Source organism: Dendrobium catenatum, unplaced genomic scaffold (genome assembly GCF_001605985.2).
Source record: "Dendrobium catenatum unplaced genomic scaffold, ASM160598v2 fragScaff_scaffold_574, whole genome shotgun sequence".
In the NCBI taxonomy this organism is placed as follows: domain Eukaryota; kingdom Viridiplantae; phylum Streptophyta; class Magnoliopsida; order Asparagales; family Orchidaceae; genus Dendrobium; species Dendrobium catenatum.
The window spans coordinates 1,090,846-1,105,073 of record NW_021319036.1 but is presented as its reverse complement, the minus strand read 5'-3'; the positions used below and the strand labels follow the sequence as shown (position 1 = coordinate 1,105,073).

Below are 14,228 nucleotides of genomic sequence, written 5' to 3'. Positions count from 1 at the left end.
GAGACATCCTAACTTCCTCACTGATATCTTCCTCTCATTAGATCAAATATTATAATTCATTTTACATAATAAATATAATAAAAATAATAACCATTTTTTTCCTATTATATACATTTTTTTCTTTTTTTAATCATTATATAAAATCTATCAGAATAAAATATTTTCAAACATGCCACTTTGAATGGTCCCAATGGCTTCTCATCAATCTAATCCACCATGAAAGGCTCACATAGGCAAAATACACTTGAAAAGTAGCTTTCAGCTTCCTATCTCTGGGAATCTATGATATCTTCCTTGTACAAAAAGTAAAGACAAAATCTGCATTGAAAACATATTTCTGTGCGGACACCGGAATGATCAGAGATAAATAAAAATGAATCACATCACTCGATACACAATTATACATAACATCAGTATACAATAAAAAGTGACGTGACGTACTCTCATTCGTCTTCGGATGCCGTTCGATGACCGCACAAAATAATTAGTTATTTTTTATTGACCATCTTCTTCCCTTGAAAAGTTAACCCAACATTCAAACCCTCCCCTCATCACATTTGAATCATGAGTAGTTCTAAGTTTTATATAGTTTGTATGCTCAATTTATACACTAATTGTCTTATTGTTCATACAATTGAGTATATAAGTATACATTCGCGTATCGAACACACAATAGTGCACAACCATACACAACACACGAGTATGCAATTGTATACACTAGGGTTTAATTTGAAAAGAAAGATGTAAAAGCAGTAAGAAAGCGGTCACAAACGAAGCTCAAGTGTTCTTACGCTGTAAGCGTGTAGATAACTATATACACAATACGCAGCGAATATATGCTTATGTATTGTAATCCATACATAACCATTTCTCCTCCTTTGATCACATGAACATGACAACTACAGATTTTTTATCATCCCTCAAATCTCACAAAGTGGAGCACAGAGAATCAATTCACTGCTCACAAAGAGAGAATTCTGTTGGCATGACAGGATAGAACACCCTTAGTTTTAACTGCAACTAAAATAGAAAGATATTGCAAAGCACCAGCAAGAAAAAAAAAAAAAAGATAGACAAAATGAACAGTACTAAGTACTCATCACATACTTCATAATAGAAACACATCTTCTTCCTTTTTTCCTCTCCACTCACATGACAGCACAACTGCTTCTGTCCTCATCACTACTGTAATTATAAGCTCCATAGTCCTCTGATTGATGACTTGTGCTGTTATTATAGTTGTTGATGTTATAGTAATAAGGGTGGGAGTAGAAGCCAGTGTAGGGAGGGATCTGAGGAGATCTATTATACATAACCTGTGGCTGCAAATTTCCATTGCTGTATAAGCTACTTGGATTCATCATAATGGAAGATGGATTGCCATGGCTACCATTGAAGTTCGTAACAGTTGGAGGGAAGCCTTTATTGAGGCCTTGAAGAGCTCCAAATCCCATAATCCCATTGCTCGTTGTTGGATTACTCAACATATTGGTGTTTGTTGTGGCATTCATGTAGTCTTTGAACTCTGAACAATTTAGATTCTTCATCATCCCTCCATTGTCATGGTTGGACTTGGACCCTCCCTCTTTCTTACCATTCTTCTTTGCATTTGTTCCTGGATTTGCTTGTTTCAAAAGGTTCAACTTATGGCCTATAAAGTTAAGGTCATCTTCATCGTCTTCATCGCTGAATTCGTCATCAGAGCTGAAAGAATCGAACTTAGTTTGCTGGTTCTTGAAAGCCTTGAGACCTTGCAGGAGGGGTTGGGTTGCTTGAGGTTTATTGTTGTTGTTGTTGACATTACCATTATTTTTCTTGGAAGGGTTATCTTTGATGGGCTGATACTGATGTGACTTAGGATTGTTATTTGGTTTGTGATTCTGATTATTTGTGGAGTTGTTGGGTTTCTGATTCAAGAGCTCTGAATGCTTCCCAGATTTTGCCAGTTTTTTTATAAGAGTGGCTGAATCCACATTTCCTGAGACTGTAACTTTCTGCTTCTCTGAATCAATGGTGACTGTGTAGACCCCTAGAAGAAAATTGTATTTTGTCATTCAAAAGCGTTCTTCTATCTTTCATTTTGTTACCTTTGTGTGAAGAATTTGCTATTGTTGGATGAAAATAAGGATATTTGCGCATAATATTATGAAATGGCTTATAGATTTTAGGACACAAAAAAGTCTTTATTTACCCTCTTGTGAAATATAAACAAGAGGACCATATTCTGCACATAGTAAACAAAATTTTATCTTTTCAAACTGAACAATCAAACAAGTAACAGTGGATTTTAATCCGTATAGATCAAAAGAAAAGCTAAAAGCATGGAAATAAACAAAACATATTTAAAAAAAACTATCTACACCAAAAACCAGATGAAAAGAAAACAAGGAAGTAATCTTACAATCTCTCAAATGAACAGAAAGAGAACTTTCAAAGAAAATACCTTCAATTTTTTGAAGGATCTTCTTCACATTCTGCTTACAGCCATCACAGTGTAAGTTCACTTTGAGGCTAACGGTCTGCAAAAAAAATGAAAAGTAAAAAATAAAAATAGAACCTTTACAATCCCTTCCCCTTTTCCCTCCCCGCAGACCCAAAAATAAAAATAAAAAAGAAGCTTTGCTTATAGAAAAAGGAAGCCAAAGGAGTGGGAGAAGGGGAAACCTGGATCTTGAGAAGCTTAAAGTCTTCATCTTTAGTCATTTTACTGCTCCTCTGAGAAGACCAAAACTTCAAACTCATCAAAAAGAAAGAAAAATGTTAAAACTTTCTGTGCAATAGAGAGAAAGAGAGAAGAAAGTTCTAACTCTAATCAACAAGCTACACACTTCTACCTCACTATCAATCCCTGAGAAAAAAGATCTGTTAAGAGAGAAGAGTCTTCCCCTAGATTCCTCCAACTTTCACAGCAATAAGAGCTTCATCCCTCTAACCCAAGAACCTGTGTGGCTCCCAAATATATAAACTTGTCTGTGAAAAGCTATCCAACGGCCAAAACAAAAGGAAAAATGGTATTATATTTCCAAAATGACCTGAAGAGAGAGAGAAGATGATGTGATTTGACGCTAAATTCAGGAAAATTTTCAGTAAAAGAGCAACAGCGACTTGACAGGCCTTCCCCCTACTTCTACGCATAGCCATGTCCTTGTGCTGCCTTTCCTGTCTCCTTTTTAAAAAAAAAAATTCTGCTCTTACTGTGCTGTGGCCTCAATGCTTCTCACGAGATGCTGAAAAGAAAACATGGTTAGATAGAGAATGAGAATATATAGCCTTTTCCCAAGAACACCAACCTGCTGATTTTAAATTTTTAATATGGAACAGCATACTTAGATATTTGTATGTTTGAATATTTTATATTTTTTTAATAAAGTTTATGTGATTTTTTTTATGAACAATACTTTTTAAATTATATATTAAGTTTTTCATAAGATTTATATGAATTTTTCATATAATTTTAGGTCTCAAAAACCACAAAAAATTAGGAACTCAGTTTTTTTATATGATAAATACTACTTAAAAGGATCATTTCATTGTAATAATTTTGATTACATCAATAATATTTGGATCTAAGCCCAAATAAGTATTCGTTGACTGAAAAAAATAAGCCTAGCTCCAACTGAAAAAATTATTTTCCACTAAAAAATTTAATGAGACATATGAGCAAATTTTATTTCTAAATTAAAAAAAGAATATTTTATATATATTCTTACTCTTATGCTTTTTTTTTAATGCATTGGTGAATACTGTTGTAGTAACTTGAAAATACTAAGTGTTAAAAAAAATCTAAATCATGTTTTAACTATAACTCAACGACAGTATGCCTTTAAGCGTCGAGACACTGGATTTCGGAGGACGGTGTCCACTAGAATGACCGCTGTAACGTTGAAGCCTCTGTTCTACAGTAATTTTGAATTCTTCATACATCACGACGACGCTGTCCACTAAAAAATATTTTAATATATATTTCTCTTCACTTGTCGTGTAAAAACTCAAATATGTGATTATTTTAAAATATGAAAATTCTGAAGTAGAATGTTTTGGCGTTGGTCTGATGAGCGTTGTGACACTATATTTTATTGCATTTTAAATGAAGTATTGAACCATATCAGATATATGATATGATAACTCCATGTGATACCCTATTGATCCATGTGATTCACTGATTGAGAGCCATAAGAAATTGGAGATTGATTGTGAGTTATAATGAGTTAGGATTACTAATTCACGTGATTCAAGAGAAGCTATAAGGAGTACATTAATTAGGAGTTATATAGTGAGATTGAGTGGGAGTCATAAGTGTCGGAGTAAAATGACTTTAAGATATGCTCATTTAATATTTGAATACTAATACTGGCACTACTATGAATAATGTATTGATATTATGCTTGACAATAATATTGTTTACTATCATTAACACTATTTAATGTTATTGATCATGATATTAATATTATTACTAGTATAATATTGTTGTTTTTTATCAATAATGTGACTGATGATATAATAGATTAACATGTGATGAATTATATAAAGATAAGTTTATACAGATAATCAGTATATATATTGATGCATATATTTATTTATATGATTTATAACATATTACTCTCTTTTATCTTGTATTGATTTTAGTTGTAAGATTTTAGTTACTTGCGGGGCTATGTGCTTATCATATGATTTTACATGTTTTCAGAAAATTATAAGGATCCTATGATATAAGGCTCTAGACTTGACAAAAAATGTAATCATATTTTTTCTATTATTCATTGATAACCTCTTGTTAAATGATTAAAATGAAAGACATATATAATTCTTCCAATATAAATCTTAGAATGTGACACATCGTCCCTCATTTCTACTCACCGCCACGACTTACCAAGGAAGGAAATAGAAGAAGAGGGAGAGGGAAGGAGGAGAGAGAAAAGGGAAAACCTAATTTTTGACCATCGAATCACCTTATCCTTTTTACGAAAATTCCTCAAATTGAGGTAGGTGACTCTAATCACATCTCTATTTTTAAATATTTTGATTTTTGACTCTTGGATTTTTCTCAAAATTAATTTTACTATATTTTCTCTAATTTTATCAAACTATCACCGCATAACTTTTTATATGCTATCGTATTTAGAATAATTCTTTTAAATTATATTTTGGAACGTGACAAGTGCGATGCCAATTAGCATCAACCTAAACCCTAAACACGAAAATACATTTCTTAATGCCACTTTGTTTGTGCCACGCGGTTGGAGACGTCCTCACCTCCTCTTTGCCTTTCTCAACCCTCTTTATCTCATACAAGTGATGTGATAGCTATAGCTAGTGGTTGACGATATCATTGCCCCCATGGGCGGATCCCCATTGAGTTGAGGGGGGGCATTTGCAAATGCGCCCCCCCCCCCCCCCCCTCAAATTTTTTTTTTTTTAATTTTAGAGGGATATTTTGGAATATTTTGGGTATTTTGCCCCCTCTCAAAAAAAATTTTTACCCTCATTTAATCAATCCTAAGCATCTTTGCTCATCCCCACAGAATTTTTTTTTTCCCATCCTGAAAAAAGAAGCTGGATCCGCCCCTGAATTTGCCCCACAAGTGGTTAGGTTGGCTTTCGTATTCGCTCTCAACTTCTCCTCATTGCGAGCAAACACGCCATTATATAAAATCAATTTGGATTTCATTTATTTTTCATGCTATTTGTTTCTATACATCTAAAAAAATAGAAACTTTTGTGATCATTATAGGCGACTGATTTATGAGCTATTTAGAGGATTATATTGCCTTCTGAAAGATGAACATTTTGGCTTCGTTTGAGATGATTTTCTTACTGTTTCTTAAAGCGGCCTAAGAAGTAGTAAAAAAGTTATTGCAAATGAAACCTTTGTCTAAAAATGAGTGGTATATCATTATTGTTTAGTAGCAATTTCTAATTTGATACCTACTTATCAAAATTATTACTATTCTACAAAACTTTGATTTCCAAATTATTAGTAGCATGAATTTCTCTTAATGAGAGGAACACACTATACCAAGATTATTATTTATGATCATTATACTTTGCTAGCTTATTTGGTCTCTCCAATGCTTCTTGATATATCATCAAAAAATTATCTTGATCGGGTACAAATCTCAAGGGAAAATTAAATTGGAAATTTTAAAAATTAATTAAATTGAAGACCATCTGAACTTCTATTTCAACAAACTTATAATCGAACTGAACGTATCGAAAATACAAACCCAATGATACCAAATTTGACTCAATCCGAGCCCAAATGAGTCCAAATAAAAGACTTCAAGCACATTTGGAAGGTTCAATACATAATTTGGATTATCAAATAGTTTCCAAATGTGGCATGCTTATAATCAAATTGAGCTGCTTGACGATATAAATCCAACGATCCTAAGATCATCAAATTTTGATATCATTAAGACATACAAATACTAAATAAATGGTCTATGATCGAGGAAATTCACATCAAATGTCCATTCAAACCACTCTCAAATTACCCTTAATCTCTCTCCTATTTACTGGTCATGTCACTCTAAAAAAAGTATAAATAGACCCCTAATTTCTTATGGAAGGGGGAGAAGGAAGGGACCCGAGCAAGAAGAGAAGGAAAAGAATGAAGAGTTCTCTTGCCACCAGACTCCTCCTTGACCATGCCAGACTTTTGCCCGTCGTCGGACTTCTACCTGACGTCAGACTTCTGCTCGACACTGGACTTCCACTCATCGTCAGACTTCTACCCATCACCAGACTTTAGCCAGACTTCTACCCGATGCCAGACTTCCGCCCATTGTTAAACTTTTGTCAGACATCTATCTGACACCTGAATTCCACTCGTCACCTAAGTTTTTCCAGTCGACGGACTTACGTCGGACTTCTACCCAACGCCGGACTTCTGTCAATCGCCATACTTTTTGTTGGATTTCTACCCGACGTCGGACTTTCTCCAGTCACAGGACTTCTATCGAATGCCAAACTTCCATCCATTTTTGGACTTCTATCCATCACTGGACTTTCAATAGACTTCTACTAGAGGCCAAACTTCACCTGTCATTGGACATATGCCAGTCGCCTGATTTCTACTTGACACATGACTTTTGTCCGTCGTCGAACTTTCTTCGTACTTCAACCTGATGCCAAACTTCCACCCATTGTCAGACTTACACCCATCGATGAATTTTTACCTGACACCAGATTTCAGTTCATTGCAGAATGTTCGTCGGACTTCTACTCGACGCCAGACCTTTGCCAATCATCGAATTTCTACCCGACATCAAACTTCCACAATCAATGGATTTTTACCCGATGTAGGAATTTCGGCCGTCAGATTTATACCTGATGCATGACTTCTACCCATTTCTGGACTTCTGACCTCCGTTGCCAGCCGAATACGATCCTTCCGACTTCCATAACCAAATTGTGGTCTTGTTGACTTCTGTCGCCCGCTGACTACGGTCCTTTCAACCATCGTCAATCAACTACGATCTTTTCGATCTTCATTGTCCACTAACTATGGTCATTCTGACCAAACAAACATGTCAATTGTGTTTCTTCCTATTCTCACCATGTAATGCCCTCCAAATGATGTATATTTGTTACATCAAGCCAATGCCTTCTTCTCCAAGGAAGTTGCTCATTTGTAATCAACTACAAATACTGACAAACTCATTCAAACTGGGCCAGACCCCATTATTTTTCCCCTATTCAATATTTTCCACTTAAAATTCTTGGTGGCTCTTTAAATACTGCACCATCTCTTTTTATCTGTATGCGTGCTAGATCTTCATGCAAAGCTAAAACATTAAATTATATATTTCTCAACCGCCATGTATATTTTGGGACACAACACTTCTAAAAAATATTCAAGTCAAGTGGGGCTTAAAAAAATAAGACTATTTTTAATGGTTTGGTTGAGCAAATCACCTGCACTACAAAAAGTTCTAAGAAGAAATATATTATATTTGCACTAATCTCAATGTAAATAAAAATATGATGATTTTGAAATATATGTTTTTATATTATAATGTATGGACTAGGGTTGTCAATGAGTCAAGCTGACTTGTGAGCCGTTTGAGCTTGGCTCAATGAATGACGAGTGAATCGAGCTTGATAGCAAATGAGCTAAGCTTGAGCTAGACTCAACTCAGCTTATAACTCGTAAGACAACCCATTTAAAAAATATTACAACTTAAAATATAATAGAATGATCAAGTTTAAATGATAAATCTATTAAAATTATTTTTAAATTATATCTTTTTTTATATAGAGAGAGTGATTCTTTATTATAATAATTAATTGAATCATAATCATTTTTTTCTTTTTTTTATTATAAACAAGCAAACTCAAACTCATAGAAATAGCTCGAGCGTAAGCTCAAACTTAACTAATTAATCAAGCTCAAGCTCGAGCTAATGGTCACTCGATTGACTCGACTCATTTACACCCATAATCTTATGTAATTAAAAAAAATTACCGCCGAATATTACGATGTATCATAATATATTATAAATTTTATCATATGTCCTAAAAATTAAATAATTTAATAAATTTTTTTAGATAATTGGCCGTATTTAAAGATAATCTCTTTTTTTATTAATTTACTTTAAAAAAAGAAGCTACACCTATCTCATATTTTCAAGAAATTATTTTGTGCAGTCACCAAATATTTCAGAGGCAAATCAGAACACACAACATCATCCAATACCGAGTGGTACATAGTTGTTGTGACCTGGAATATTCGTGGCGTTGGAGAAATATGAAGTTTAACATCTTAGCATTGTACGAAGATCCAACACACAAGCAGATAAGAGACAGGGTTTAGCGTTCATAATAGACACTAGAGTTTTTACGTGAAAATCCCTAAAAAGGTGGAAAAATCACGAGGCCTGACCCAGTTTGAATGAATCCACTAATATTTGCAGTCGATTACAAATGAGGCTCTTCCTTAGGAGAATGTCTTGGCTTGATGTCACAAATGTATATCATATAGAGCGCATTACATGGTGGGAGTTATAATAATCAACATAGATGTGTTTGTTTAGTTGGCATGACCATAGTCGATAGGATAGAGGTCGGAAAGATCGTTGTATGATGATGGAGGTTAGAAGGACCGTAGTCAATAGGAGACAGAGGTCCAAAAGATCGTAGTTGTTAGAAGATCGGGATCAGAAAGATCGTTGTCTGTTGATGGAGGTCGAAAGTACCATAGTAGGCGACGGACGTCTGAAGGATTATAGTCGGTAGGAGACAGAGGTACGAAATAACATAGTTAGTTGGCAGGAGATCGGGGTTAGAAAGACCGTTGTCTGTTGATGGAGGTCGAAAGTACTATAGTAGGCGACGGACGTCATAAGGACCGTAGCCGGTAGGATACATAGGTCTGAAAGAACATAGTTGGCAAGAGATCGGGGAAAGAAAGACCATTGTCTGTTGACGGAGGTCGGAAGTACCATAGTAGGTGACAGAGGTCAGAAGGACCGTAGTCGAAGGTCAGAATGACTGTAGTCGGCAAGAGATCGGGGTCTAAAAGACTGTTATCTGTTGATGCCTTGCTGGCGGGAGCGGCTGTAGGGGGAGCGGAAGATTTTTTTTATTCAACCGGCGGTTTATGTCCGCTGGCAAGCCGCCGGCATTATTTGCCACCGGAAAAAGCCGTCGGAAATTATTTTCCTACGCCATTTTTTCCGGCGGCACAAATACCGCCGGAAAACCCCCAGAAAATGAAAAAATCGCCGGAAAATGCTCAAATTCCTCCGGTAATTGCTGCCGGAAATGGGTGATTTTCTTGTAGTGAGGACCATAGTAGGCGACGAAGGTCGGAAGTACCATAGTCGGTAGGAGACAGAGGTCCGAAAAATCATAGTTGGTAGGTGACCAGGGTTAGAAAGATAATAGTAGAAGGGTGGTACTTCGGGAGAACTCTCGGCATCAAGTGGTGGCCCGGCTGAAGTCCGAGTCTTAGGTTGTGGTCTGGTAAAATTCCGGGTCTTAAGTGGCGGTCCGACAGACGTCCGGGACTTAGTGGTGGTCCATTAGAACTCCGGGCATCAGGTGATCTCCTGGTGGAGCAGAGGGCCTCAAGTGGCGATTCGATAGAAATCTGGTCCTCAAGTGGTGGTCTAGCGGAGCAACGACGTCTGGCGGTGGTCCGACGGAGGTGATGGACTCAAGTGATGGTCCGGCGGAGCAACGACGTCAAGAAGCGGTCCGGCGAAGGTGAGGGTCTTAAGTGGTGGTCCGGCGGAGGTGAGGGCCTCAAGTGATAGTTCAGCGAAAGTTTGGGTCTCAAGTGGTGGTCTAGCGGAACAACGACGTTAGGCGGAGTAACGACGTCAGGCGGTGGTCCGGCGTAGGTGAGGGACTCAAGTGGTGGTCCGACGGAGCAATGACGTCAGGCGGTAGTCCGGTGGAGGTGAGGGCCTCAAGTGGTTTCAGTGGAAGTCTGGGCCTCAGGTGGTGGTCCGGCGGAGCAATGACGTCCGACGGAGGTGAGGGCCTCAAGTGGTGGTCCGGCGAAAGCGAGGACCTCAGGTGGTGGTCCGGTGAAGGCGAGGGCCTCAAGTGGTGGTCCAGCGAAGGTCTGGCGGTGGTTTGGCGAAACTCCGGTGGTGGTCGAGGAGGAGCTTCTTCATTCTCTTCTCTTCTTCTCATCTTGTTCCGATCCCCCATCAAGAGAAATGAGGGGTCCATTTATAAATTTTTTGAGTGGCATGAACCGTAAATAGGTGAGAGATCAAGGGCAAATGGGGAGTGGTTGGATGGACGGCCGATATTGAATCCCTTAATTGTGGACCGTTCGTAAGACATTTGAAGGTCTTAGTTATGTTGGAATTCAGCAATATTGGGCTCGTTGGATTCGTCTCATTGAGCCGCTCGATTCATTTATAAGTGTGTCATGTTTGGAATCCGTTTACTAACCCAAATTGTGGTTCAAACCTTCCAACAGCGCTTCAAGTCCTTTATTTGGGCTTGGATTGAGTCGAATTTGGTGTCTTTGGATTCGTATTTCCGAGACGTTCAGTTTGACTATAAGTTTGCTGAAATCGGAGTTCAGATAGTCCCAATTTTAATTTCGGAAGTTTCCACCTCGATTTTGCATTGAGATTCGTGCCCGATCAAGATAATTTTTTGAGGACGTATCAATAATAAAAAAATCATTTGGCACATTCTCTTTTTTTTTGGGGTAATTTTGGGGAATAACCCATTTTATTAAAAATCAAATATAATGTTCAACAGATAAAACAGACAAATGCAAGAAACAAGAAGAAAAACCAAACAATAACCAGCATTCTATAACAAAGATAGAATGTGGAAATACAAATCAAGATAAAACATAAACATATAAAAGGATTAATGGATTTAAAACAAAATCAAGCAAACAGCAGACTGCAACTTTTCTTCACCCAGCAGAAGGAAGGCAGATCTGGTTCAATCTCCCAGTAAATTCGCAAAAGCTTTGACAGGATCGGAGAGTAGTTCAGATCCCAGAAACCACAAACTTTAGAATATCTCCTTCCAGGTTTTGAATCCATCCAATGGTGTCCAAGTCTCTTTCCAATAGTTTTTGCCCAGATATAGTCCAAAATATGCAAAAGAAAAAGGAAACAAGAATCAACAAAGAATATAGGAAAATTTTCTTTGAAGATCCTCAAAGTTTTTCCAGTTAGACACTTTCAATTTAATAGCTTTTTTAATAAGTAAACTGCAGGTCTGAGGAGAAATCCAGTTACCATTAAACCGTCTGTTGTTCCTTTCAGTCCAAAGAAAGTAAACAAGTGAAGTGATAACAAGATAAATGAAAATTTTCTCTTTAGAAGTAAAATCTGGAGTGAGATCAAAATGTTCCAGTAATTGAATTAAAGTAGGCCTCATATAGAAGTTGCTAGTATGAGGAAGTAAGGAGAAAACAATAGTGAAAGAGTAATCACATTCAAAGAATAAGTACTTATGATTCTCATTGTGATTTTGGCAAAAATTACAAGACGAAAAAATATTTAAATTTCTTCTTAAAAGAATGTCAGGTGTTTTTAATTTTTCCATCAAAGCCATCCAAGAGTAAACCGAAAATCTGAGTGCATGTTTTTTGAACCAGATAAATTTATGCCATGAAACAGTAGTCAAATTGTCATAAAAGCTAGCCATATAAGAATGATGATTCGGGTTTGGTAAGCCATCCCAAAGCATAGCCGGTTGCTTACCAATTTGAATCTTAATAATTTCTTCCACCACAATTCTCGGAATGTCAGGATATAAATTCCAAGTGTTCAGAGAAATGAAATTTTTAACCGGAATAAAATCCTCAGTAGGGTGATAAATGATATTGGCAATAGCTTTACCATTACACCAAGGATCCCAATAAAAAGAAAAATTACTGTCAGCAGTAATATTAAAAGTAATATTATGCTTAATGTTACCAGCCACCTCACAAATTAATTCTCATTCGCCTCTCTAAGTCGTTCATGAATAATTTTCCATTTTTCCGGTTTTCAATCCCGCACACTTTACGAGGGCGAACGTAAAAATCATTAATGTATGCGCCTACCCCGCATGCGGTCACCATTTTAATTCAATACCTCTCCCATCCTTTGATTAGTCAACTACTCCTTCATTTATTTACAAAAATAACCATAATTAAGATTTTAGTGTTTGAATTTTTTACTTTGGTATTAAATATCTAAAGAAAAAAAAAATGAGCAAAATTAAAAGTAAAAATAATTACTTCCCATTCTATGTTCAAATTATGAAATAATACTATTGGAGTTTTGATTTGATATCCTAATTATACTTTAGTAAGTATATTAAAAAAAAATTAAATAAATCCTTATATTAATTTAGTTTCTTAAAGTCATCTATTTGATTTGCGCACAAATGTGTAGCGCACGGACTGAACATTTTTTAGAACTCTAATCGTCCGAATTTGAATAGCCATCATATCGAGAAAAAAAAATTTACTTTGACTATAAATACATTTGGTTGAACAAAGGATTATATGAAGGGCATTAGAAAAGAAAAAAAAAATCGCTAAAAGACAACGAGTGGGGCCTGGTTTCTACTAAAAGTTAGGATTTTCAAAAGTAACTTTATGGCTAAAAAATTTAATAAACATAATAGCTAAAAGCGGTTCCAAACGAGTAATTATTGTATCCGGACATCGAATACGTCCATAGACCAATAACAAAGTGCCACGTCACTTAGGTGTCGGTATCGCTCTGTATTTGTCTGGATTTTTGATTTTTTGTCTGACGTAATAACTTTTCGTCCCAAACAAACCCAAAAAGAAATAATGTGAGAGCTTTGAGACCTTAAAGATAGAAGGGAAGAATAGAATTTTGATATTTTTCGCTAAGGGGGGGAGAGAGACAGAGAATATTAGACTTGCAAATTTGGATATGAATGAAGGGAGTACGATGATTTCAAAAATTTAAGGGAGAAAAGGGAGCGAAAAGGGAACGACGATTTCAAGAACTTGTCAATGAAAGTATTTTGAAAATTTTTTAATTAATTTTAATAATTTTTATATGATAAATGTTATAAAATAAAGGCTTCCTGTTGTTGTTATTATGATATATGAATATTAAAATTTAAAAAATTATATATGTAAATATATAATAATTCAATGACATATTGCTGTTGTTTTTATTATTACATGCATGTAAACCCCACTAGGTACCAGATGATGTGGCGTGTTCTGATTCGCCTTTAGATTGTTCGATGACCGCACAGAATAATTTCTCGACCACTTGAGGGTAAAATTGTTGGGGAAAAAATCATACATCTTGATGGAACGTAGGTCACGAGCCTCATCCTTCAATTTGTGCTGAGATTAGTGCTCAAGATGATATCTAAAAATTGCCTTAGTCGCAACACAAATTCAAAGACAATGAACTCATCCGGATGCAAATTTTGTCGGCATATCCTAATATAAAATTTTCCTAATATTGTTCATAAATTCATCATTAAAAAAAATAGAAAGATCTTGATTAAAAATTTGATAAAAATATGTATTAAAATATTTGAATCTATTTTGAGATAAGTTGAATATATAAATGATTAAACATACACTCATATCAAAACAGAACTAAAAGCCATCAGTCAGGCTTCGTTTGGGACAGCTTTTTAATGCTTTCTAACACAATCTTTTTGTTAAAAAATTTCTTAATTAGAAATTTTTGTACTAAAAGACTGTCTCAAACGAAATCCCATTCTGATTCAAAACATCCTACTATTTCAAGGAC

General features: G+C 35.8%; 1 protein-coding gene across 2 annotated transcripts; it reads right to left on the bottom strand.

Annotated features, from left to right (window-relative positions):
- Positions 1-787: 787 nt before the first annotated feature.
- Positions 788-3,179, bottom strand: LOC110095974 (heavy metal-associated isoprenylated plant protein 37). Of its 2 annotated transcripts, XM_028694827.1 has the most exons (6): positions 3,033-3,179; positions 2,835-2,941; positions 2,665-2,730; positions 2,444-2,519; positions 1,503-2,029; positions 788-1,472 (listed from the first exon to the last, which is right to left on the bottom strand). In XM_028694827.1, the coding sequence occupies exons 3-6, from the start codon at positions 2,701-2,703 to the stop codon at positions 1,149-1,151; spliced, it is 966 nt and encodes a 321-aa protein (XP_028550660.1). In that variant the 5' UTR covers positions 2,704-2,730; positions 2,835-2,941; positions 3,033-3,179; the 3' UTR covers positions 788-1,148. The 2 variants fall into 2 exon arrangements, with proteins under 2 accessions (XP_028550660.1, XP_028550661.1); XM_028694828.1 differs by lacking the exon at positions 3,033-3,179 and having other exon boundaries at positions 2,665-2,715; positions 2,835-3,006.
- Positions 3,180-14,228: the final 11,049 nt, after the last annotated feature.

What these genes read in the sequence shown, in the direction of transcription:
- LOC110095974 (XM_028694827.1), bottom strand. Translation starts at nt 2,703, where the DNA reads ATGACTAAAGATGAAGACTTTAAGCTTCTCAAGATCCAG. An exon ending in TTAAGCTTCTCAAGATCCAG is followed by an intron (nt 2,520 to 2,664) that starts GTTTCCCCTTCT and finishes TTTTTTTTGCAG; the next exon opens with ACCGTTAGCCTCAAAGTGAA. An exon ending in GATCCTTCAAAAAATTGAAG is followed by an intron (nt 2,030 to 2,443) that starts GTATTTTCTTTG and finishes ATTTTCTTCTAG; the next exon opens with GGGTCTACACAGTCACCATT.